This window comes from Somniosus microcephalus, chromosome 19 (genome assembly GCF_052327205.1).
Source record: "Somniosus microcephalus isolate GS21.2 chromosome 19, FLI_Smic_1.0, whole genome shotgun sequence".
Taxonomy (NCBI): Eukaryota; Metazoa; Chordata; class Chondrichthyes; order Squaliformes; family Somniosidae; genus Somniosus; species Somniosus microcephalus.
The window spans coordinates 45,731,474-45,758,160 of NC_141005.1; the positions used below are offsets into that span (position 1 = coordinate 45,731,474).

The 26,687-nt window shown below is 42.5% G+C and overlaps 2 protein-coding genes across 2 annotated transcripts in view; one reads left to right on the top strand and one right to left on the bottom strand.

The window, feature by feature from the left end:
* cfap73 (cilia and flagella associated protein 73) overlaps window positions 1–968 on the top strand; it is a 39,069-nt gene extending 38,101 nt beyond the window's left edge. Inside the window, exon 7 of the mRNA XM_085961738.1 lies at window positions 738–968. Within this exon, the coding sequence (XP_085817864.1) occupies window positions 738–800 (63 nt within the window). The 3' untranslated portion in view covers window positions 801–968. The remainder of the gene's footprint in view (window positions 1–737) is intronic.
* A 3,930-nt stretch (window positions 969–4,898) lies between these two features.
* ddx54 (DEAD (Asp-Glu-Ala-Asp) box polypeptide 54) overlaps window positions 4,899–26,687 on the bottom strand; it is a 39,464-nt gene continuing 17,675 nt past the window's right edge. The window contains exons 11-20 of the mRNA XM_085961739.1: window positions 26,162–26,372; window positions 25,130–25,264; window positions 24,238–24,459; window positions 19,156–19,229; window positions 18,863–19,060; window positions 17,005–17,144; window positions 16,080–16,193; window positions 14,469–14,570; window positions 11,622–11,719; window positions 4,899–5,461 (exon numbers count right to left, since the gene is read on the bottom strand). Of these exons, the coding sequence (XP_085817865.1) occupies window positions 5,223–5,461; window positions 11,622–11,719; window positions 14,469–14,570; window positions 16,080–16,193; window positions 17,005–17,144; window positions 18,863–19,060; window positions 19,156–19,229; window positions 24,238–24,459; window positions 25,130–25,264; window positions 26,162–26,372 (1,533 nt within the window). The 3' untranslated portion in view covers window positions 4,899–5,222. The remainder of the gene's footprint in view (window positions 5,462–11,621; window positions 11,720–14,468; window positions 14,571–16,079; window positions 16,194–17,004; window positions 17,145–18,862; window positions 19,061–19,155; window positions 19,230–24,237; window positions 24,460–25,129; window positions 25,265–26,161; window positions 26,373–26,687) is intronic.

A 26,687-nucleotide genomic window follows, 5' to 3' on the forward strand; every position in this document is an offset into this window, starting at 1 on the left:
ACAGAGGCTCTTAGAGACCACAAGGAGTTGGGCAGACTACTTAAATTCAGGGCAGGCCTGTCCAACTTTTTGGAGCAGGGGGCTGAATCCATAAGTTACAACCATTGAGTGAGCTGCATGAAAAATTCAAACCCCACCTATGCTAAAAATTTAGCACAAAGAAAACCCTTCACTTATCTTTTTTCTCTTCCTGGCCTAGTCAGCCACCCTCTGCTGCTGCTGTTTGATTGCACTGGCTGCCCAATTTTTAGTTGTCCTGCTTTGGCCTTTTTAAACTTCCTGGACACGAGCTGCATTTGGAACAATGAAGTTTCAACCAATCAGAAGAAACTTCCCCCCACCCCCCGAAAAAAAAACATCAGGAGTGATCAGACCAAGTTGAATTTTTTTTCCAAAATGCAAAACAGTGTATTTAGATCTGCAGTTCTGAACAACTGCTGTATATAGTTATAATAGTCAGCCAGGGTTCCCACTCAGCATTATCCAGTGAGCTCTGCTAGAATGTGTGTGTGTGTGTGAGAGGAATGTATTGGACTTGGGCATAAGCACAGTGAAAGGCAGTAACAGATTAATGGTCACTAGAACTAAAGTGTAAACATTACACATGAATAGATGATTTATAAAAGTTTAACACTAGGTGGATTTGACTAGTTGTCATTTATCTAATTTTGAATTGTACATTAATACCATTTTAAAATGACTGAAAAACACAGATTATTTTTCAAATTCTCTCGCAGATTCAGCAATACATCCTGGAAGTGAGCGAGATTATACATGACTTCAAGAAAATGGATACTTAGCTTTCCTTCAGTTACACCAATATATTATAATGGTACAAGTTACCTTTCATGGTCGTTGCTCAGTATAGAAATACTACAAAATGAATGAATGAGAAGTTTTACATTTGTTCAATTATATAATAAATGTATGTATGTGTATTCATATGCACATATTCACAAGTCAAAATATCACATTGAATATACTTCTCTAATGTTCACATCTACAGAAGATCCACTACCTGTGTCAACCATGCAAAAAGTATATTAGGGGACCTCCTGAGCTCAATTGATTCTGCAGATTGCAGAATGGAGGGAATACCATATTCAGTATATGTAGTGTGTGGTGCAGCAATAGATGTGTTAGGCTCTCATCAGAAAACATGGGTAAGGCAAAACTTTAGAGCTAGGAAACAGGGGTCTGACCCGGGTGCCCTGAATCCCAACAAGTCAATGGCCCATTTGCTAATGGCCAGTATTCTATATAGAGCTTTGAGGTTTCATTTCCCATAGCATGAAGCCTTAAAGTGGAAAATATTGGTCTAATTTAGTAAGTGGGAGTCATACATGTGTTGTAAAGGAGGGACTGTTCCATTAGTATAGCTCAGCTAAAAGCTTTGATTGTTTTGTCTTACCTGCTCACTGTATGTAAGTGGCCTACTACACCAACTACTGAATCATTAATTGGTTGGACACGGGTTCACGTGTGCTACAATTTCCCCATACAGTGAATTCTGGTGTTCTCTCAGCTCAGCACAGGGAAATGGTGATTGGGGAAAGCTACCTGACAACCACAGTAAAGGAAGGCAAAACAGGGGCAGTTCACCTGATCTGCTTGTGTGGTCCTCCTCACAGCTAGTTACACATTCACAGAATCACAGAAACCCCACAGTGCAGATAGAGGCCATTTCGGCCCATCGAGCCTGCACCGACACATATCCCACCCTATCCCTGTAACCCCACGTATTTAATCCCCCTAACACTAAGGGTCAATTTATCATAGCCAATCAACCTAACCCGCACATCTTTGGACTACATTCTTGAGATGTAGTTGGAACCTTCTATAAAAGTTGTAAAGAAAATGTTTCAAATACTATGTATTGTATGCAATTGCTTCTTGTGGTAATTGCAATCTACTCACCATTTGAAAAGTGAGATTTATGTGGGATGGCAACTGGTTTAAACATCAATCAGTGATATAGGGATTAACGGGTTACCTAGCTAATCCAGATTTGTATAATTGATTAATGTTTACTTAGTCCTGGTATTCAGGTGCACAGATGTAAAATTAGAAAATGACAGTGTTTCTTCTCAGTTTCCAAGCAGAACATCTGGTCTGAGAAATTCATTTATTTAAATTAGGACCCATTTCTGAACTCCCCAGCGCTTCACTTGCCACATGCTGAACTCTCTCAGCACAACCTGATATAACATAACCACTACGCTACTGTACCTATTTTTAACCACATTATCAACATTCATAGTTTATATCGACTTTTAAAAACTTTTTTTTAACCTATTTCTAAAAATCATGGAGGAAAATCTTTAAATGTACTACCAGGAGCTGCATGTTCATAAAAGAACTGATAAAATTTGTTTCACGAGAGTTGTCCTCTCTGTGTACTCCAAAAAAGTTATCTCTTTACCTAGCTGATTACTTGAGATGGAGAGAACAGTATATTATGACCTAAGTTGCATTACAAAGTAACCAGCTAATGTCAAATTATGATACCTAGGCCTAGAAATTCAGTGCCCTTAGCACCGATTTTGCGGCGCTAGAGGGCCTAGCGCTGCAATTGGCGCCGGTTCCTAAATTGCCTGGGGCCCTTCCGCGGTGGTAGACCGGTAGCGCTGCGCCGGCACCGATGACGTCATCGGTGTGCGCAGCGTCCCGGTTGCCGTGGTAACCCGGCCCCAAGCCGAAATTCAGTTGCGGCCGCCTCGCCAGTGGCAGCCGCAACTAAGCCTCCGGCAAACGAGTGTTGCCGGAGTCTGTGCCGGCGCTTTAAGGAGGCGCGGCGGCCGGCCGCTTTCCCGCCGGCCGCCTGCCCGCAGCTCCCTCCCCGGACTTCTCCCCCCCCCCCCCCCCGGAACAGATGCAAGCCCGGCACTTGTCCGAGGTGCCGGGCTCATTTTTGCAGAGATTTGCGCGGGCCGCGGCCGGGTGCAGGCAGCTCCTCCTTAACGGAAGGAGGAGGCCTGCACTTCCCGAGCCTGCCGCACCGCAGCGGGCGCCGCAGCGCCGGAATAGCGCCGCAATGCGGCGCGTTGCGCCAGTTTTCAGGCGCTAAAACCCTTCAGTAGCGCCGGCAGCCGTTTGGGCGCGGCGCTACTGAATTTTTGGCGCGCGCAAAGGGACTTAGCGCCGGCGCTAACTTCCGGCGCTAAAGCCCTGGCGCAGCGCAAACTCAATTTCTAGGCCCTAGTTTTCACATTACTGGATGTAGAGACTAGGTGGGAAAAGACAAACGGACACTAATTAAACTACAGCATTGCAATTAAGTAAAAACTATAGTGTTACTCAAATGTATAATTGTTGGTATCAACTTAACTCAGTAATTTGGTAGCACTCTCACATTAGAATCAAAAGGTTAAGCTCCAATAAAGGACTGAAGTATAAAATTTAAGCTGACATCAGTGCAACACTAAGGGAGTACAGGAAACTTTTTTTTATCCGGCACCGACGGGACCAACGTGGTGCCGGTTCATCAAAAATTCCAGATAACCGAAAGCTATAGTAAAAGATACCAGAGCTGAGAGCTCCGTATAAAGCAACAAACCCTGTTGCTTAGCAACAGGTTCAGAACAATGGCCACAAGTTCCAAGCGTCGCTGTAGCTTAGCAACAGCTGCAGCCACACCCTTGCACAGCAACAGATCGAGGAAGGCAGAAGTAAAACTTACATGAACCTACTCCTGAATTTTGCCGGTTAACCGAGATTTCTGGTTATTTAGGTGCCGGTAAATTGAAAGTTTCCTGTACTTCATTGCTGGAGATGCCAGTCTTTGGATGAGACATTAAATAGGAACCCTGTCTGCTTATTCAGATAGAAGTAAAAGATCTAGCAGCACAATTTGTTAGTCAGCCAACATTTCCTTCCCCAATCACCATCAAATTAACTGCTCATTCATCGCATTTATTAGTTGCAGTTGGCTGCCATATTTGTCTACACGACAACACTTCAAAGGCATGAAGAGTTTTAAGATGCCCTGAGGATGTAATAAATGATGATATAAATGCAACAGTTCCCCAAGGGACAACTGATTTTTTTTTGCCAGAATTATATATTTAAACAGAAGTATTTCATCACTGGTCTATGTTAATAATGGCTCATGTCAACTAATTTATATCTATAATAACAATGAGAATTTGCTCAATACCAAAATACGGGTCGGTACTTCCAGGAATTTGCTCATGCTTGGTAACTATGGAAAGATTTTTCCAACTAATTCAAAAGAAAATCTTGATATTACAATGACTATAACTTTGTATTGAATAGACACTCTTCCACCCCCAAACAGTAACATTGTACTTTAAGATCACTAAAAAAAATCAGAGTAAATTTAGTTCAGGAAGACACAGATCCAGTGTAAAGAAAATGAACATAACTCCTACAAAAGAAAAAAGCCACTTGTTTACATTTAGAGTTGATAGCATTCAATCTGGTCACTTGCATGTGTCTGACTATCAGACATTTTGGATGGTAACTAATTCACTTGTACATTAGTCATGTGTATTATTTCACTGTTGATTATATAATTGGATACAGTTCATAGTAACAAAAGATTCCACCCACAGAAATCCTTCATTTTATACTGTTTTCAATCCTTTTTACACTGTGCCAGAATACTTCAATTTAATTATTGTAACGTTTATACTCTGTATTTGGTTTGGTTACAGAATTTTAATAAATTTTTGCATGACACACAAAAGCAATTTATTTTTCAGGGTGTGGTTTTATGACAGCATCTGACATGCTCAATGTCTGAACAACAGCATTTTATAGTTTAACACAAAGTGATTTAAAAAGATAATTCCTGTCTTTTACAGTGGGCTGATATATGGTACAAACAGAATGTGTACATTTTAGAAATGGTCTCAAAATACCAAATAAAAATACTGTTCTGTGCTAGGTATTTTTTTATTAATAGATGTGCATAACTTCTTCAAGTTATCTTCAGGATTGTATTCTACAAAACAAACTTCATTTTAAACTCAGTCTTTATGTTGCAGTTTATACAATCCTATGAAAGTCAGTATGTTCAACTAGCTTTAAGTCATCATTACCTCCCCTCCCCCCCGAATAAATTTCCATTTGAAAACCTGCATAAGTAACAAGGAAGGCAAAGTGAGCATCAGTTAACATTAGCCAGCAGCACATCATTATTGTAAATGGCAATAAGATCACATAGTCCAGTTCTGTAGGTGATTTTTCAGTATTGTGGATTACATTTTTTTCCTCATTTTCCCTTTGCCTTTGGCTCTACCAAAGGCCATGCTCTTCATTTCTCTTACACGTTGCCGATTCTTATGCTTCAGCTTCTTCATTCCTCCCCGTTGCAGGAACTGAGATTTTTCTCTTTTCTTTCTATCTTTGAGGATTTCAGCTTTGGTCTTCAGCTCTGAGCGCACGCCATGCTGTTGCCCTTGTTTTCTTGGGAAGGAACTAGAATTTCCTCTTCTACCTGTAATGTTACACATGTTAATTTTTCTTTTTATGGTAAAATCAGGATGTTACATTAAAGAAACAGGCAATTTGGCTCATCATGTTCATAATTCTTTAAAAGCTTGAAGACCTCCATCAGGACTTTCTCAGCTCCAGTGAAAAAAAACTTCTCGTCTCTCTTCATAACTAACAGCTCATCCTTGCTAGGATATGACCTCCTGCCGTCTTTCACAATAGTCATCATACTGTGCCATACCCTCCAATTTGGGGTTACCCCAACTGTCCCATCCTACTCTCGCGCTGACCTTCCCGCCCAGCGTGCCCGCTGAGGGCTAATCTTGCCAATCTCCTCCCCGTCCAACTCACCCCTCCCAGCGTTGATCCTGTGGATGCTGCCTGTGGATCAGCCATCACTGAACCTCTCCGCATCTCCCTGCAGAATGTCCGTTCACTTGCGAACAAGGCACTTGCCATCTATGAGCTTATCGTGGATGATTGCATCGACAGCATAGCCCGGACAGAAACTTGGGTGAGGACACCTTACCCTTAAATGAAATCTCCTCGCCTGGCTATACCTTCCACGACTTGCCCCGCCCAGACCGCCGTGGTGGCGGTGTGGCTCTCATCACCAAATTACACCAGAGGCTGTCCCCCTACTCCTCTCGCACTTTCTCCTCCTTTGAGCATCTCACCTTGTTCCACCCCTCTCACATCTCATTTAAAATTCTTGTTCTCTACCGCCTACCCAGGTACGATAAAAATGTTATCACCGAGATATCCTCACTGCTTTCCTCCCTCAGCTTCTGCATCGAGCGACTTCTCATCCTCGGTGATTTCAACCTCCATCTCAATTCATCATGCTTTCTCTCTGAGTTCACTAGCCTCCTATCCTCCCTTAATCTCTCTCTCCATGTGAACTCCCCAACCCATATTCACGATCACCCCCTTGACCTTGCCATCTCTCGTGGCCTCGCTCCTCCCATCGTGTCAGTCGCAGATAAGGCCATCTCTGACCACTTCCTCGTATCGCTCGTCACCCACATCCCCCTTCCCCCACCCAACCCTAATCCCTTCTGTGTCCGCCCCTGGAAAAAACTCTCTTCCAACTCTCCTACAACTGCACTTACAAAATCCCAACTGTCCAGCCTTTGGCCCTCCATTCACCACAACATTTCTGCAGCTACCGATCTGCTCAACCACACCCTCACCACCACCTTTGATGCCCCAGTCCCTATTAAAACCATTACTCTCTCTAATATGGCCATTCCCCCTGGTACGGCCCACATCGTCGCGCCTTCAAGTCCAAGCAATGCAGACTTGAATGGATATGACGGACAAATGGTTTAGCCATTCACCACCAGATCTGGCTGGACCATGTAAAGCATTATCGGGTTCTACTCTTGTCTGCCAAAACTGCTCACTATTCCAGGATCATTCTGGAATGCGAAGGTAACCCCCGGCTACTTTTTTCTACTGCTAACAGTTTTCTTAAACCCCTCTCCCATCTCCTCCACACTCACCTCCAACAAGTGCGAGGAGCTCATGGACTTCTTTGTCTCGAAGATTGAGACCATCTGATCAGCTGCCTCTGCCACTTCCCTTCCTTCCCCTAGCCCACCGGGCCAAACTTCCTCTAAAGGTCCCCCCTGCCCTAGCCCTGAACTCGCATCTTTCTCTAGTTTCTCTCCGGTCTCCCCTCTTGACCTCTCCACGCTCATCTTGTCCATCAGACCCATTCCTGCTCCCTCAACATTATTCCCACTAAATTGCTGACCACCCAACTTCCTTTTCTGGCTCCCATGTTAGCTGTCATTGTTAACGGTTCTCTCTCCTCAGGTACTGTCCCGCTCCCCTTCAAATTTGCTGTCATCACCCCTCAAAAAAACAACCCTTGATCCCCTCCATCCTTGCAAACTACCACCCCATCTCCAACCTCGCTTTCCACTCCAAAGTCCTTGAATGTGTTGTCACCTCCCAAATCCGTACCCATCTTTCCCACAACTCCAAGTCTGAATCCCTCCAATCTGGTTTCCACCCCTGCCCCAGTACCGAAACGGCTCTCATCAAAATCACAAATGACATCCTTTGTGAATGTGGCAAAGGTAAACTACCCCTCCTCATCCTTCTCAACCTGTCTGCAGCCTTTGACACGGTTGACCACTCCATCCTCCTTCAACGCCTCTCCATCATCGTCCAGCTGGGTGGGCCTGCACTCGCCTGATTCCATTCTTATCTATCTAATCGCAGCTTGAGAATCACCTGCAATGGCTTCTCTTCCCACTCCCACATCGTTACCTCTGGTGTCCCCCAAGGATCTATCCTTGGCCCCCTCCTGTCTCTCATATGCTGCCCCTTGGTGACATCATCTGAAAACACAGCGTCAGTTTCCACATGTATGCTGACGACACCCAGCTCTATCTCACCACCACTTCTCTCGACCCCTCCACGGTCTCTAAATTGACACATTGCTTGTCCGACATCCAGTACTGGATGAGCAGAAATTTTCTCCAATTAAATATTGGGAAGTCCGAAGCCATTCTCTTCAGGCCCCACCACAAACTCCATTCCCTAGCCACCGACTCCATCCCTCTCCCTAGCATCTGTCTGAGGCTGAACTAGACTGTTCGCAACCTTGGTGTCATATTTGACCCTGAAATGAGCTTCCAAGCACATATCTGTGGCATAACTAAGACCGCCTATTTCCACCTCCGTAGCATTGCCCGTCTCCGCCTCAGCTCATCTGCTCCTGAAACCCTCATCAATGCTTTTGTTACCTCTAGACTTGGCTATTCCAACGCACTCCTGGCTGGCCGCCCACATTCTACCGTATGTAAACTTGAGGTAGTCCAAAACACGGCTATCCATGTCCTAACTCGCACCAAGTCCCGTTCACCCATCACCCCTGTGCTCGCTGGCCTACATTGGCTCCCGGTTAAGCAACGCCTCGATTTCAAAATTCTCATCCTTGTTTTCAAATCCCCCCATGGCCTCTCGCCCCTCCCTATCTCTGTAATCTCCTTCAGCCCCACAAACCCAACCCCCCGAGATATCTGCGCTTCTCAAATTCTGCCCTCTTGGGCATCCCTGATTATAATTGCTCAACCTTCGGTGGCCGTGCCTTCGGCTGCCTAGGCCCCAAGCTCTGGAACTCCGTCCCGAAACCTCGCCGCCTCTCTTTCCTCCTTTAAGACGCTCCTTAAAACCGACTTCTTTCTGCCCTAATTTCTAATGTGGCTCGGTATCAATTTTCTGTCTTATATAACACTCCTGTGTAGCGCCGTGGGACGTTTTACTACGTCAAAGGCGCTATATAAATACCAGTTGTTGTTATCAGCAACATTTCAGTATTGTTCCCTCAATTCTTACATCCAGTTCATTTCTGTATATGGAAAGAACAGCCCCCATAGAGGCCCAAGACCAGATTTGTTGTGGATATATGCAAGAGCTGCCCCACCACATCCAAGTGGAAAAAGACTTGCATTTATATAGCACCTTTCACGACCTCAGGACGTCCCAAAGTGCTTTACAGCCAATTAAGTACTTTTGAAGTGTAGTCGCTGTTGTAATGTAGGAAACGCGGCAACCAATTTGCGCACAGCAAGCTCCCACAAACAGCAACATGATAATGACCAGAATTTTTTTTTGTGATGTTGATTAAAAACACTTTCCAGTCCAACAAACTTCCTTTTGCCCTGCAACCATCCCTTGATTCACATGGCTACATTCTTAATTTCATGTGTTATTTTCTTTGCTATAAGTCTCTTATGTGGTGCCTTATCAAATGTTTTTTGAAAATGCATATAAAGCACACCAATTGCATTTCCCTTATCAAAAAAAATTGGTGCATTAAAGACACATCCCATTTTTCCAATTGGTGAAACAGATTTTTGTTCCACTTACAAACTTCTGATTGGAAATCAGATCCAAGGGGGAAAAAAAAGAACAGATGCTATAATTTGATGTCGTATTCCCCACTTTAAATAGGCTGATCCTCGCTTCTCTGGAGGCCCAGTGATAAATGAAAATGTTGTGCCCTCTTCCCTGCATCATCTGTCATGCTGCATTCCTCAGTCCCCACGTCTGGCACTGTGCTCCACTGACATCACCTCGCCGCTGCTGCACTCATATCGTCAAACCCTATTCTGCTCTTTTCTGTTGTGGTTTGTTCCAAAACCCTTCTTACTCTGTGCCCTTCTCTAGCTCAAACTGCAATATGGTAAACACCACAACCGCATCTCAGCCTATCCGTAAGTGCTATGGGGGATCAGCTACTAATCATTTTTCTGAAACAAAATACATCATGCATGACATGGTGAAAATATTGCACGTTACTGCTGAAAGATGCAGACTTAATAAATTCCTCAGGGCAGTGTCCTAGGCCCAACCATCTTCAGCTGCTTCATCACTGACCTTCCCTCCATCGAAAGGTTAGAAGTGGGGATGCACGCTAATTATTGCAGAGAGTTCAGTCCCATTCGCAACTCCTCAGATAATGAAGCAGTCCATGCCCACATGCAGCAAGGCCTGAACGACATTCAGGCTTGGGCCGATAAGTGGCAAGTAACATCTGTGCCACACAAGTGCCAGGCAATGACTATCTACAACAAGAGAGATCTAACCACCTCCCCATGACATTCAACAGCATTACCATCGCCAAATCCCCCACCATCAACATCCTGGGGGTCACCATTGACCAGAAACTTAACTGGACCAGCCACATAAATACTGTGGCTGCAAGAGCAAGTCAGAGGCTGGGTATTCTGTGGCGAGTGTCTCACCTCGACTCCCCAAAGCCTTTCCACCATCTACAAGGCACAAGTCAGGAGTGTGATGGAATATTCTCCACTTGCCTGGATGAGTGCAGCTCCAACAACACTCAAGAAGCTCGACACCATCCAGGACAAAGCAGCCCGCCTGATTGGCACCCCATCCACCACCTTAAACATTCACTCTCTCCACCACCGGTACACCGTGGCTGCAGTCTGTACCATCTACAAGATGCACTGCAGCGACTCGCCAAGGCTTCTTCGGCAGCACCTCCCAAACCTGCGCCTTCTACCACCTACAAGGACAAGGGCAGCAGATGCATGTGAACATCATCACCTCTAAATTACCCTCCAAGTCTTGGAAATACATCGCCATTCCTTCATTGTCGCTGGGTCAAAATACTGGAACTCACTCCCTAACAGCACTATGGGAGTACCTTCACCACATGGACTGCAGCGGTTTAAGAAAGCGCCTCCCCATAACCTTCTCAAGGGAAATTTGGGATGGGCAATAAATGGTGGCCTTGCCAGCGATGCCCACATCCCAGGTACGAATAAAAAAAATACTTGTACTACTATTTACCTAATTCTTTAAAGATGTGCTTAAGATGTACCTCTTTTTGTTTTTCCACTAGTCCCTCCCCAAACCTTTTCTTAGTTATTTACATAGTTACAGGAACAAAAGAAAGTGAAGGTCAGAGATCAGGTAGTCCATCTGGCTGGTACCAAAAAATATCTCAGATCATCCACTCCATCAAATATCTATCGAATTGTCCCTCACATTTTAACACACTATCTGCCTCTACTGTTTTCCTGGGCAGTCCATTCCACACATTCACCACACACTATGCAAAGTAATCTGTGTACCTTCCCTCCCAGGTCTATGTGCCCTTTTCTAGAGTTTAAAACAATCTTAAATTGAACCTTGATTTTGTATATCTATTTCCTTCAGATATCATTTCTAGTGAGATATTTTTAAAATGTACTTCACAAGTGTTCTGGCAGGATTATAAAACAAATGTAAAGGGCAGAACTATAATTAAATGAAAAGATGTTAAAGAAAATTAGATAAATATACAATTTTAACAAAAAAATGATAGTTTAACTGTTGAAATGGAGCAACACTTTGAATTTTAGTACCACCATAGACTTTCCTTCCTGTTAATTGACTATAACAAATTTTGCACCAATAAACATTCAGTAGCACAGCTCCTGGTCTAATACCACACAAGTTTTTGGGGAAAAAATTGCATACAAAATACATTTAATAACATTTATGATTAGCACAAGGTGTTTTGTTTTTACCAATACTTTGGCACATAAAAAATAACTGATTAATTGGGTTATTCACAGGAATATTGTGAATAGCAGCTACATTTTGTTAAAATAGCCCTCTGTAAAAAGTTGCCTTACCTCGGCCACCTTTCTGTCTGTGATTTCTTTGCTCATTTTCAGTTTCATCATCGGACACTCTTTCATCAATCTTGTATTTCTTCTTCCATTCCTCGTAGCTAAATATTGCTGGTCATGGAAGTTGATATATTTTGGATAGTTATTTTTATTTTACCATTTTAAGCTGAAATCCCAAATACTTACTGGCTCAAAAAAATGAGTGAAATTTTAAACAAAAACCACATTGACTGCTGTCACACTCAGTTGAGTATAAATAATTTCTGAGGCGCTCAGGCCACATTCAATTGAATTCAAAATTATAGAAAGTTCTTTTGACATAAGCTATAGCACTTGTAAAGTTTCTAAATTTTTCCCTTAACTAAAGTTAGCAGGTTGTTTTCTACATAGTTATAATCAGGCCATATTTGACTGTCAACGGGCACAGTGGTACATTTAATTAGTGGTCAAAGTATATATTCATCTGAATCTAGAATGATACAGCACTAAAGGAGGCTATTCGGCCCTTCATGCCTGTGTCAGCTCTTTGGTCGAGCTATCCAATTAATCTCACTCCCCTACTCTTTCCAATAAGCCCTATAATTTTTTTCCCTTCAAGTATTTATCCAATTCCTTTTTGAAAGTTACTATTGAATCTGTTTCCATCACCCTTTCAGGCGGTGCATTCCAGATCACAACAACTCACTGTGTAAAAATGTTTCCTCATGTCGCCTCTGGTTCTTTTGCCAATCACTTTAAATCTGTGCCCTTTGGTTACTGAACCTTCTGCCACTCAAAACAGTTTCTCCTTATTTACTCTATCAAAACCCTTCAAGATTTTAAACACCTCTATCAAATCTCCTTAGCATTCTCTGCTCTAAGGAGAATAACCCCAGCTTCTCCAGTCTCTCCACACAACTGAAGTCCCTCATCCCTGGTACCATTCTAGTCTCTTCTGCACCCTCTCTAAGGCACTGACATCCTTCCTAAAGTGTGGTGACCAGAACTGAACACTACTCCAGCTGAGACCTAACCAGTGTTTTATAAAGGATTACTATAACTTCCTTGTTTTTGTACGCTATGCCTTCATTAATAAAGCCAAGGATCCCACATGTTTTTTAAACAGCCTTCTCAACTTGTCCTGCCACCTTCAAAGATTTGTGTACCTACCCCCTCCCCCAGGTCTTTTTATGAATTTGCTGGTCAGACTCTAGAATTTCTGCCCACTATGAATAGTTAATAGTTATTTTCACTATTTTCAGTATCCATGAGTCCAAAGTATTAAATTGTCATGCACTGGTGCCTTTATTGGGGGAATTGGTTCAGATGTGCCCAGCGATAAAACTATGACTAGGACAGCTCAACTGTCTTGATTCCTAACCCCAGGTAATGTGTAGATGATTCCTTCACATAGCAAATTTCAAATTTAAGCCCAATTCTTTAGAGGAAAAAGACGACTACCAAGCACAGCCTGTAGATTTCTCTATTTTTGGGATGGGGGTGGGGGGAGGAAGGAGTTAAAGAAGTCTGCCTTAGTTACAACAGCAGATCTCCGGATGCAGACCATTTACCTACCCTTTTGACTGAGGAATTGCACACGGTGTCAAGAGAAGGGAATATAAACCAAAGCCTCTGGAGACTGAGAATGCCTTGCTTGTGAGCCAGGAGTCACCAGATCACAAGATAATTACCGATAAGGGAGGCCATTCAGCCCATCGGAGTGCCTCCATCCAAAAATATACTGGCGCCCCTTCTTATAATACAACATCCAATTGGTTCTAAAATCATTCTAGGGTTTTTGCCTCCACTATGTTCTTTGGAAGCCAATTCCATGTATTGATCAAATGAAGAAAACTTCCTGACATCAGCCCTAATTTGTCATTTACATATCTGAGACCATTTGCCCTTGTCCTATTGCAATTTAGGTGAAAGTGATTTTCCAGATTTACCTTTTCCATACTGTTTACCAGCTTGTATACTTCTATAAAATTACCTCTTTGATTTCAAGGCCAAGAAGCCCAAGTTTCTCCAATCACTTTCTCAGACCTTTGACACAGGGATCAGCCTTGTGACTCTTCTGTGCACAGCCTCCAATGTTTGAAAGTCTCCTTTGTATCCACTTGACCAGAAGTGGGCACAGTACTCAAGCTGTAGTCTTACATTAGAACAGGAGTAGGCCATTCAGCCCCTTCAGCCTGTTCCACCAGTTAGATTATGGCTGATCTGTCCTTCAATTCCACAGACCTGCCTTTGTTCCATATCCCTTGATACCCTTACCCAACAAAAATCTATCAATCTCAGTCTTGAAAATTTCAATTGACCCAGCATCCACAACCTTCTGGGGAGCGAGTTCCAGATTTCCATTACGCTGTGTGTGAAAAGAGGTTCCCGATTTCACTCCTAAATGGCCTGACCTAGCTCTAATTCTATTATGCCCCCTTGTTCTGGATTCCGCACCAGAGGAAATAGTTCCTCAGTATCTACCCTAATGAATTCCTTTATTATTTTAAGCACCTAGATTAGATCACCCCTCAACCGTTTAAACTCATGGGAATACAAGCCAAGTTTTTAGCAACCTGTCCTCAATTTAACCCTTTTGGTGAACCTCCACTGTACCCCTTCCAAGGCCAATATATCTTTCCTGAGGTTTGGTGTCCAAAACTGAATGCAGTACTCCAGATGGGGTCTGACCAAAGCTCTGTACAACTAATGCATCACTTCCTGATCAGAGCACTATATAGTTTCATTTCTCTTAAGTGAGGAGCTCAATACAATGCACAGCAAACTTATTTGATCTATTTCAGGTTTAGGTTAAAACAAGATCCAACAAAATGCAATACTGAGTAAAATGAAACCCAATAAAAAGGATACATGTTTTTCTTGTATGAAGCATTGATGTATCTTCCACTTTCAGTTTTTATTTTCTTATTTTCTTTGCCAGTGTCCCTGACAAATCGCTTTTTTTTACGGTCCCTGCACAATATGAAAGAAAATTAGTGAATTGAATTCCTAATGCAAGTGCAATTAGCACCGACAGCACATTTAAAAACTGTAGTTAGAAATTCATGACAGGGTTGGTAGCTTCAATCTAGGAAGGCAAAAAGAAAGAACAGTTGGTTGAAACTGGTATTGAAACCGCCATTAGATAATTGTTCAAGCTGCAGCATTACAATTATTCATTTTGTTTCAAAAGCTGCTTGGAATAAGAAGTTGCGTCAGCTGTGGCTCAGTGGGTAGCACTCTCGCCTCTGAGTCAGAAGGTTGTGGGTTCAAGTCCCACTCCAGAGACTTGAGGCTGACACTCCAGTGCAGTGCTGAGGAAGTGCTGCACTGTTGGAGGTGCTGTCTTTTGGATGAGACATTAAACCGAGGCCCTGTCTGCTCTCTCAGGTGGACGTAAAAGATCCCATGGCACTATTTCGAAGAGGAGCAGGAGAGTTATCCCCGGTGTCCTGGTCAAATATTTATCCCTCAACCAACGTAACAAAAACAGATTATCTGGCCATTATCACATTGCTGTTTGTGGGAGCTTGCTGTGCGCAAATTGGCTGCTGCGTTTCCTACATTACAACAGTGACTACACTCCAAAAGTACTTCATTGGCTGTAAAGCGCTTTGAGACATCCAGTGGTCGTGAAAGGCGCTATATAAATGCAAGTCTTTCTTTTAATAAAAAAAATTGTTGGGTGCTATAAAAATTTTCTATTGGTTTGGAGGACATGAATTTTTAATAAAACAGAAGAATTGGTTTCAACAAGTTTGTAAAAATCTAAACTATGTCTGTAAAAGCTGAGACAAAGTGGAGCATTTACCATTATATAAAAATTAAAGAAATCAACTCAGAATGGGACTAAAGGTCCGTATTCTTCCCCCACCTATAATTTGACATTCTTCCCTTCCTATTGGCAGATAAGCCCTAAAGATCAATAATGTAAAAGAACATAACACACACACATTTGTGTGGACAAGAATATTTGAGAATGGAAGACAGATAAAGTACAAGAAAACCTAAGAAATTGTGATCGTTTTCAACATACAAGTAGATAGATGCAAATCAGGGATTATTATAGGTTGATTTATCCAAAATATGGGCGGAACCTTCCGAGGCCCCGTGTGTCATTGGCGTGTCCTCAAATGCAGCAGACAACTTATCGGAAAATTCTGGGTGCTTTTGCTTGCTATTTTCCATCCATTCACACAAATGGGAAGAATATAGTGATGAAAACACCAGTGATCATCTGGCAGGGCCTCGGAAAGCTCTGCCCTATACCTCAGATTAATTTGAGATTACCCTCTTGTGCACTATACACTTTTATTATGGTATGGTATATTCCTATTTATACCAACTTTTGGCAGTTTGGCAAAAGAAGATTCTACTCACATTCAGTCTATTCAAGATCTATTTTGAACAGTGCCCAGTAGCAGGCATCCAGTAAACCAGCTAGCGGTCATAGTGTGAAAATATATTATAAATAATTCTTACCATTTCAGCATTTGTTTCTTCTTTTGCATATTTTCTGCTTCATCTCCCATCAAGTCTAACACAGCGCCAGATGCTTGCTGTTCAAAGGTGGTAGCTTCCCCACTTAAACTTAATCTAAGCGCAAGTGAAATAAAAGCATGGGTTTAAAAAATTCCTGTACAACTTTAATGAACTACACAACTGAAAATGTTGGATTGAGAAGCAGAGCAATAAAGAAGGGACATCGCCACTGTGGATTCCATTTCATGACAAGCAGCCATTACACATTACATATATATTTTCAGGTTTGACTATCATACAGGATCATTTAACTATGGACACCACTGTACCCTTACACTATCTAAAATATTACACGAGTTACATCGAGTGTACAGCAGGCAATTTGGCCTAACTGGTCTATGCTGCCGTTTATGCTCCACACGAGCCTCCTCCCACCCGACTTCACCTAACCCGAAGGTATGGAGATGTATGGGTCAGTGCCAAAACCGCCATGGACTCCAAAAAATGACGTTAAAAAAAAGATCATAGAATGATACAGCACATTCAATGCATCTTGCTCTTTAAAAGAACTATCCAATTATTCCAATTCCCCTGCTCTTTCCCCATAGCCCTGCAAATTTTTCCCCTTCAAGTATTTATCTAATTCATCTTTGAAAGTTACTACTGAATCTGCTTCCACTTAAATTTCTAACATATTCCAGTTTCTAACATCAATTATCCAATTGTTCCACCACTAGTCTTGCAACATTTCAACTTATTCCAAAAGACAAATTAAATGACTATTAACATTGTTTTTGTTAGCAGCAGCAGAATTAGATACATATGAAACACAGTAAGCCGGCAATTGATAAAAGCAGTGGTCTATTCCAGCTAAGAAAAGAAAAGTTCCTAGAATTGCAGGTTAAAGAGGCTTATAAGTAGTTACCCTCTTTCAGAATTGAAGTCTTTTGGTCGATAGGGGATGTAAAATTCCTCATCCCTCCCACACTCTTTCTTCTTTTTGGGAAAATGATCAGTGGATTGTTTATTCTTCCGCTTTCTCCCCATAACTTTAGAGAACACAGTCTGTCAATATAATAATAGATCAATTAACAATGAAGAATAAAATATCTGGGGGGGGGGGGGGGGGGGAAAAGAGAAAAAATTAGGGAGGGGGCAAATTTAAAAGACACTCTCCAGAACATATACCTCACAGGAAGATGCTGCATTAAGTGACGCATGTCATCTTCCACATGACTGCCAACACTATCTTGGAATTGCCACACTTTATACCTAAATATTTCCCACAGATTAAAATTAAAGCCATGCAAAAAGTCTTTGATATAGCCTACTTCAGCATATTAGGCATCACCCCTAAAAGCGGAATGTGCTGAAGTGGCACCAAAGGCTCATTTTACGAAGTGAAATGCACTTTAGGGCAGACAGCTTCTTAAAATACTCATTGTGACTTCTCACCATGAAGCCCTCAATGCCTCTAAAACAAAATGCTGAAGTGTGTTTGATCTTTTCACATCAAATACAAAACAGGATTTTAGTCCACACCATGAGAATATGCGTCATCTGGATTTTTCTGACCATAGCGTGATAAAGACGATGGCCTAGAAATTCGGTATCGCCGCGCCAGGTCTTTAGTGCCCGAAACTTTGCGCTCGCCCGGATTCCCGTAGCGCCCGCCTGAAATTCAGTTGCGCCGCCCCAAGACGGAGGCGGGCGCTATTGCAGGGTTTGGCCGCCTCGTTTGGGGCGAAGAATGTAAGTTTCAGGCGTCCAGCTGCCGCTGCGGCACCCGATGCGGTGCAGCAGGCTGGGGTACTGCAGGCCTCCTCCTTCTCTTAAGGAGGAGCTGCCTGCAGCCGTGAGATCGCCGCTGGATTCCCCCGGCAAATGAGCCCGGCACCACGGAGAAGTGCCGGGCTCGCGGGAGTCACACACCAATGCCGCGGGGGGGGGGGGGGGGGGGGTGCAGGAGTCCGGGGAGGGAGGTGCGGCCAGGCGGGAAAGCGGCCGGCCGCCCCTCCACCTTTATGTGCCGGCCTCGCCGAGCTGCAAGGCACCGTTTTGCAAACGCTGTTTGCAGCCGCGACGGGCGAGGCGGCCGCAACTGAATTTGGCCATCGGGACGGATTACCATTGGAACCGGGGCGCTGCGCACACCGATGACGTCATCGGTGCCGGCGCAGCGCTACCGGCTAACGCCGATGTTAGGGACCAACTGAATTTCGGGCGCTAAAAAACTTCCGGCGCAAACCACTTTATAGCCAATAAGTGGGCGCAAACGCGACTGAATTTCTAGGCCGATGTTTTGGATCTTCAGATATTTACATCTCAGGCACTATGCCTGTGGAAAGCACAAATTCTTAGCCTTACTAGTTAAAAATTAACCACAGCTAAGGTAATCATAAGTCAACTCCTCTTCCCCCCCCCCCCCCCACAAAATGTGGCTCAGGTGGGCAAGTCCTGTGCGACAAGTTATAGCAAAAAGCCAAACAAAGCAGGAAGGTCCCAGGTTCAAGCTCCAGTCTGTCCTGAGTTAGTTGATCTAAATAGGGTGGCAGTTGGGGCACAATTGGCGGTAACATCCAAAAATAAATGGGGAATTTGTTTTTACTGCTTATCATCACTATCCTTCCTGCTGAAGGACACACATCAAGTGAGGACAGAAATCAGGCTAGGCTGTGATGGTTCCCAAGGTCAATAAGCCTATTACCAGCTGTTGTCCATCTCTTAAATTTGAGGTGAATAACTTCCAAGTTCACTCCACCCACAAGAAATAACTACTTAACCTCAATGTTATCTTCATCAGACTCCTGTCCAGCAGGGGAATCTGCTTCCATTGGGCACGGCATGTTCTTGGGGGCATCAGCTTGCTTTTCTTGTTTCAACCTTTGAAATTTGTTTATAACCCGTCTCTGCTTATTTCGTGTCACCCTCATGATCTCACTTGCTGTGGTTTTGTTTGTAGAATTGACTTCAAAAATAGTCTGTAATAAGTTAGAAAGAAACTGTAACTCATGGCTTAAAAGCACTCTCGTGAGATAGATTAAAGACTTATGCACAAAGGAATGGATTTACTTACAGATTTTGCTTTATACTTTTTGATACTGTTAATAACCTTTAGTCTTTGAAGTTCTGAATCTTCTAGGCCAATACCTTAAAAGCACAAATACACACAAGCTTCTAGTTTTACTACATCAAAATTTCATTGCAGCACATATATCTAAAACACTACCATTGACATTTGTTTGTTAAAAAAATATACTTTACTGAAAAAATAAAAGTTACAACCCTGTCCTCCCGGAAGCTGTCTGTTGTGGGTAACTGGGGACATGGTGCAAAGGCGAATTGAGTTTGTTAAGCAGGGTACTCAGTCCTTTTTCTTTTTCGCATGGGTTAATGTCCAGGGACATAAGCCCCAAAAATTGTTTTGTAACTTTTCAGCCTCTACTACCTCATCTTTGTAGCAATAGTCTGAAACCTCTTCCAAGACCTAGTTCTCACTGCTCATCTCTTTCCAGCACAACATTTTTAAATACCTGCAATGACGAGTAAGAGACTGGACGACGCTTTAAGACCAGGGTTTGAATAAAACATCTGCCAGTAGGGATTTTTAAGAGTAAAATCGGTAAAACATTTCTTTGGCCCATGAATGTAATAAGCAGCATGTCGAGAGTGGGATCTCATTGGGACAGACAGAATTGATCCTGCTGCTCCCTGGCACGGTGCATTTAATATGCTGCTATGATTAATTTTTTTATAACAGTTGAAGTAAGTTTAAATGGATAATTTGTACAAAGAAAAAAACAAATTAAATCTACAATTTGCTGTCACATCACTGTAATGTTGAAGAAGTGGAAGTATATTTTAGTTCCACATTATTGCCCACATGAACATACACACATTATATATATGTATATATATGAAAAATACATCCATGGAGCAATCTGTTGATTCATTCAGCCTGTTTCTTTTTTTAAATCAAACATTTTAGTTTTGCACTTCATTTTGGGGCTGATTTGTTGGAAAGTCACTAGAGGATGACTTTAGTTTTCTAATATTTTGCTTTATAGTTCCCTAGACCAGTGATGGTCACTTCGTATCTGAAAAGCAAGAAGTTGAGACCTGAATAGTCACACAGCATTCAAATTTGAAAAGCATCAGGCGTTAAGAATCAGAAGGCAACATGCAACATGTGATAGGATAAGAGAATCAGTATTGTGTGTGCTAAATTCGTTTGTTAAGTGTGCAATAGACCCAGGGCAAATATCGTGGTACGTTCTATCAATTAAATATATTATACATTAAAGATGTTTGTACTATCAGCTGACGCACAGAGTGGTCTGCACACGGTGGTATTAAACAGAGTGCATCTAAACAGAGTTCTAAAGTTGGGAATTTGGAGCAGAGGGGAAGGAGGAGAGAGCGAGAGGAGCGGCCGGAGATAAAGGTAGGCCCGAGAGCCCGGAGGGAGCACGATTTTCGGGGGGTGAAATAAAAAAGAAACCTAAAGTGAAGGAGCTGAAACAAAAACAAAAAATTGGCGAGTAGCTGGTGATTGTTTTTTCTTAAGTCTTGAGTTTATTGTTAAGTTAGTTAATAGTCTATTAAATAGAGGCACGGCAGGGCACCGCAGTTCCATGAAATGTACATCTTGTGCCATGTGGGAACTCCAGGACGTTTCCAGTGTCCTGGACAACCACATGTGCAGGAAATGTCGTCAGCTGGAGGAGCTCCGGGTTTCAGAGATTGAGCAGCAGCTGGCGTCACTGCGATGCATCCGTGAGGCTGAGAGCTACGTGCGTTTCAGAAGGTGGTCACCACGCAGCGGAGGAATGTGCAGGCAGAGAGAGAATGAGTAACCGCCAGACAGACAAGGAGGACTAGGCAGGTAGTGCAGGAGTCCCCTGAGTGCATCTCTGAGGGCGATGGTTCCTCTGGGGAGTACAGCCAGAGCCAAGTGGCTCAGCTGTACAAAGGAGGGGAGGAGGAACGTCAGGAAAGCAATAGTGAAAGAGGATTCAATAGTTAGGGGAACAGACAGGCGTTTCTGTGGCCGCAGATGTGATTCCAGGAGGGTATGTTGCCTCCCTGGTGCCAGGGTCAAGGATGTCACTGAGCGGCTGCAGAACATTCTGAGGGGGAGGGGAGAAAAGAGGGCAGAGGGTGAACAGCCAGAGGTCGTGGTCCATATTGGTATTGACAACATAGGTAGAAAGAGGGATGAGGTCCTGCAGGCAGACTTTAGGGAGCTAGGAAAGAGGTTAAAAAGCAGGACCTCAAAAGGTAGTAATCTTCGGATTACTCCCAGTGCCACGAGCTAGTGAGTATAGAAGTAGGAGGATAGAACAGATGAATGTGTGGCTGGAGATAGTGCAGGAGGGAGGGCTTTAGATTCCTGGAACATTGGGACCGGTTCTGGGGGAGATGGGACCTGTATAGGTCGGACGGGTTGCACCTCAACAGAGCTGGGACCAATGTCCTCGCTGGGGGGGGGTTTGGGTTGCTAGTGCTGTTGGAGAGGGTTTCAACTAATTTGGCAGGGGGGGGTGGGCACCAGGATGTAGCATTAAAAAGGAGAAACAAGGTGCACAAATGATTGGGAAAGACAGACAGCACTAGAGTAAGAAATAATACTCATAAATTGTTGTTCAAATTTAGATTAACGATTTAGACTTTGGAATCAAAAACACAATTTCTAAATTTGTGGTCAACACCAAATTGGGGGCGGGGGGGGGGTAGTCAATACTGAGGAGGACTGCAACAAATTATAAGACAACATTAATAAACTTGCAGAATGGGCATATAATTGGCAAATGAAATTCAATACAGATAAATGTGAGGTATTACATTTTGGTAAGAAAAATAGGGAGGTCACATATTACTTGGAAAATACAAATCTAAATGGGGTAGAGGAGCAAAGGAATCTCGGAGTACAAATACACAAATGTGTCGACATGGGTTAACAAGGCGATAAAAAAGTAAACCAAGCACTAGGGTTTATTTCTAGAGGGATAGAATTGAGAAGTAGTGAAGTTATACTAAACTTATATTGAACCTTGATTAGATCACACTTGGGAGTACTGCGTACAATTCTGGTCGCCATATTATAAGAAGAATATAGAGGCACTGGAGAGGGTGCAGAGAACATTTACAAGGATGATACCAGAAATGTGAGGGTATACCCATCAGGAAAGGATGAACAGGCTGGGTCTCTTTTCTCTTGAAAAGAGAAGGCTGAGGGGTGACCTAATAGAGGTCTTTAAAATATATACAGTGGGGTTCCCCAGGGGTCGGTACTAGGACCACTGCTTTTCTTGATATATATTAATGACTTGGACAGGGCTGGAATTTCATTGAGTCGTCGGGTAGGAGGCGGGACTGCAACTTTCGGGGTTGTAGTCCCGCGTCCATCGAGATGCGGCCAATCCATGCGATTTTGACTTGATTGACCTTGTTGAGCCCGCCCAGCGGGCTCAGCAGGCCAATTAAGGGCCACCCGGCAACAGGTGACATCACAGATTGATATTTCATCTGTCAAGACCTTTTGACAGATGAAATATCAGCGTTTCACAGCTGTTTGAAGCTATCAAACACTGACAATCCGTACTCTTAAGTTAATTCCTTCCTCTCAGGATGATTTAGAGATCTCTCCGGAACAGAAAGCTGAAAGCTACAATTTTTGACAGCTCGCAGCCATTCTGCTTTCTGTGCTAGTGAGATGAGGGACTCCCGAGACCTGAAGGAAGGAAGGCTGTAAAGGTAAGTAAAGGTTAGTAGAACTTCTTTAAACACTTTACACACACCAAACACACTTACCTTTGCACTCATGCACCCATCACTCACCTGAACACCGGACATCTCGACCCCTCCAAGCCCTTCATCCCGACGGTCCGCCTCCTCTAACTTGGCGTGGTTTGGAGCCGTCGGGAATCCCACACTTCCAACATTAAAAATAGGGATTAGGCTAAAAACTGCCTGTTAACTACCTGTTAACAGGCAGTTAATTTGCACTAATCTCCTTCCCGCCTAGGGGAGGTGGGTCCCAGTGCGGGTCAGGTACCCGCCTCCGTTGAAACTGGCATAGAGGCGGGTTGGGTGCTGGATGGGTTCGGGACCCCCGATTTCGGGATTTTAACCCCCCCACACGCCTCCAATCTCACCTCCACGGCCCAATGAAAATCCTGCCCATAGAGTACAAAAGCAAGGAAGTTATGATGAACTGTTATAAAACATTGGTTCGGCCTCAACTGGAGTGCTGTGTCCAATTCTGGGCACCGCACTTTAGGAAGGATGTGAAGGCCTTAGAGAGGGTGCAGAAAAGATTTATACGAATGGATCCAGGGATGAGTGACTTCAGTTATGTGAATAGACTGCAGAAGCTGGGTTTGTTCTCCTTAGCAGAGAAGGTTGAGAGGAGATTTGATAGAGGTGTTCAAAATCATGAGGGGCCTTATCAGAGTAGATAGAGAACCAAAGGCAACATGAGGAAAAACTTTTTATGCAGCGCCTGAAAGGGTGGTGTGCACTGCCTGAAAGGGTGGTGAAGGCAGATTCAATCGTGGCTTTCAAAAGGGAATTGGATAAGTACCTGTTTCAATGAAGCACAATGTAAGCTCGAGGAACAGCACCTCATCTTTCGATTAGGCACTTTACAGCCTTCTGGACTCAACATCGAGTTCAACAATTTCAGACTATAACCTCTGCCCCTATCATTTTTTTTCTCTCACACATGGCGGCTGTTGATCATCCTGCCATTGCCATTTACACTTCATCTAGAATCATCTTTTGTTTCTTAACTTGTCCCATTACCATCTCCTTTTGCCTTGCACTATCATCCCTTTCGTCTCTTAATCTCTCCTGCCTTCCATCCGATCACAGACCTTCCCTTTTGTTCTTTCTTCCCCTCCCCCCTCTCCCTGCCCCTACACTTGCTTAAAAACCTGTTACATCTCCAACTTTTTCCAGTTCTGACGAAGGGTCATCGACCTGAAATGTTAACTGTTTCTCTCTTCACAGATGCTGCCTGACCTGCTGAGTATTTCCAGCATTTTCTGTTTTTATTTCAGATTTCCAGCATCCACAGTATTTTGCCTCAATATAACTATATCACCATAAAGTGACCAGCTAGCATTTTTAAGTCTTAAATATATGTTTAACTTACCAAATAATGAATGAATGCCCACTGTCGAAAAGTCCGTATCTCTAACTCTTTTTACTGATTCTGGAGAAGGATTAGGCCTCGACTTCAGATACTGCATGTAAGCATTCTCTGACACTCTTTTCAGATTCTGAAGATCCAGTGAAGCTTTATGGTCTGCTATAAGTAATGATTCCTCATCATCTATAATACTCTGGGGGACTGCGCCATATATTCCATCTGTACCTGAATGTTCCAAGAGAGAGATTTAAAAATTCAGTCTATGTCAGAATGAGACACAATGCTTAGTGACAGTCCACAGTGATGCCTGCTGCAATGTTAAGGTCATGATAGTTCCTTCCCTTCGATCAGTGCTCGGCTAACAATGTCTTGTTACACTTAATGTTTAGTCAATGATAAGATTTTCTTGTAATGCTTAGACTTTTAAAAAAAACTTTGTGGAATTGGAATTTTTGATTCAGTTTGTCTAGCTTTAAGCTCAAATGTAGGAGATATTAAGTTGATATCACAAGTTCTGGACTGTGTGACAGAGAGGGGAATGTGTAGTCTTACACATGGATCAATATTTTACAGAAGACATACTTGAGTTTTCTACTGAAGTTAGATTAGCCAAATCAGTACCTGAAAGATTAAATGTGCATTTTATCATGCAAGCCCAAATAAAATTGATTAATGCATTTTTCTCTTTTCAATTGCACTGTTTGAAATAAAAGTAGGTTAAATAATTTATGAAAGTCTAACTTTTACTTTCTCTAAAATCCATGCTGAAAATTATAAACAAAGTAAAATGTTACAACCTGGTGGATTCACTGGACTTCTAAATTAAATGCATTATGCTTTATTAAAAATAAGCAAAACAAACTTTACGAGATAGCGAAAACACACGAACATTTACCTTCAGAATTCTCATCTTGGCTTGCAAATTTGAGGGGTCGTCCAAGGAACAGATGTAAATCATAAACATATGGAATTTCATCCAGGGCTACCAATGAGTAAGCAGTGCCACTTCTGCCAGCTCTGGCTACTCGACCTGGTTCACAATTAACAATGTTACATGTCAGCCATTACTTCATAAACAACATTGTTATTTTATCTTAAAGATATACTCCAAATGAATAGAAAATTTAACATACAATAATAATTTAAATCTATAAAATCTATGTACACAAAAGCCAGCATGTTTATCAGTAAATATTGATGTTGCAATAAACTTCTAAATGCTGAATGTTTTAAAATGAGAAATCTCTCAAAAGCTCAAACTATAATTTAATGAGGTATGTACAGGTCATATCTTCCACTTCCACCACAATTATACACGCTGGATCAATTTCCCCCCAGTAGCTCATTATATATTGGCAAACATACCTTGGAGTACAGCGTGCACCGATTATGGCAAACTGACACACAATATGTATTTAAAATATTCACAATATTCTTTTAAGTCACTTCAATTATTTGTTTTATAAAGGTTATTTAGGGAAAACATTTACTGTAACTTGCAGAACACAATCACTACTCAAAGGCTTACAAAGCTTTAAACACAAAGAAAATTGAAACATTCTAGGCAAGATTACTTGATATTCCATAAAGTCCAAGATAAAAATCAAAGCTAAAATGGAATTAATCAGAAAAGAACTGCACATTCAAGGTGTATTTAAAAAAAAATCTCCAATACCATTTTTGGCAATTATGAGGCAAACCGCATATTGGTGTGAACCAACATCTGGAGGGTTCTCTCCAGATTTATCGGCACAAAGATTACATTTATAAAAAAGGACAGGAAGGGACCAGCTGGTCCATCAAGTTGGTCCTAATTTGCATGGTGTAACCTGCTCACACACCATTAAACCCAACTGACCTCTCCCTCCACCCCAACAACATTTCAAGTCAATTCTCTCAGGTTTGAAAATCTTAATAATTTGCTTACCAACTCTATGCAAGAAAAGCTTGGCTTTGGATGGAAAATTGTAGTTTATGACATTATCCAACATGGGAATATCAATACCACGAGCTGCGACATCAGTGACAATCATCACCATACACTTTCTGTGGACAAATTTCCCAATGTTGATTTTTCTTGCTGTTTGGTCTAGAGCACTGTAGGTGTGCGAACAGTCAATGCCTTGTTTGGTGATCAGCTGGTAGAAACAAAAGTAATAAGTGCAAGCACATGTAGTCTTAGGATAATGTTTTCCTATAAAAAAAACTATTACATGCTGAAAATAAGCAATCAATGACAATCAGACCTTTCAAAGTACATTCAGGCTATTTCTCGGATTTATAAAGTATAATCTTTACGTAATAAAAATGTTCTATTCATGATTGTTAGGGGAGCAAATGCTGATGGGTGAAAGCTTGCTTTTACCGTCTTACAAAAAACATAATACGGCTGCAATTATGTTGCCACTTCTGTGTCAATGTAAAGCAGCTTCAGATTTGCATAAAAGTTATAG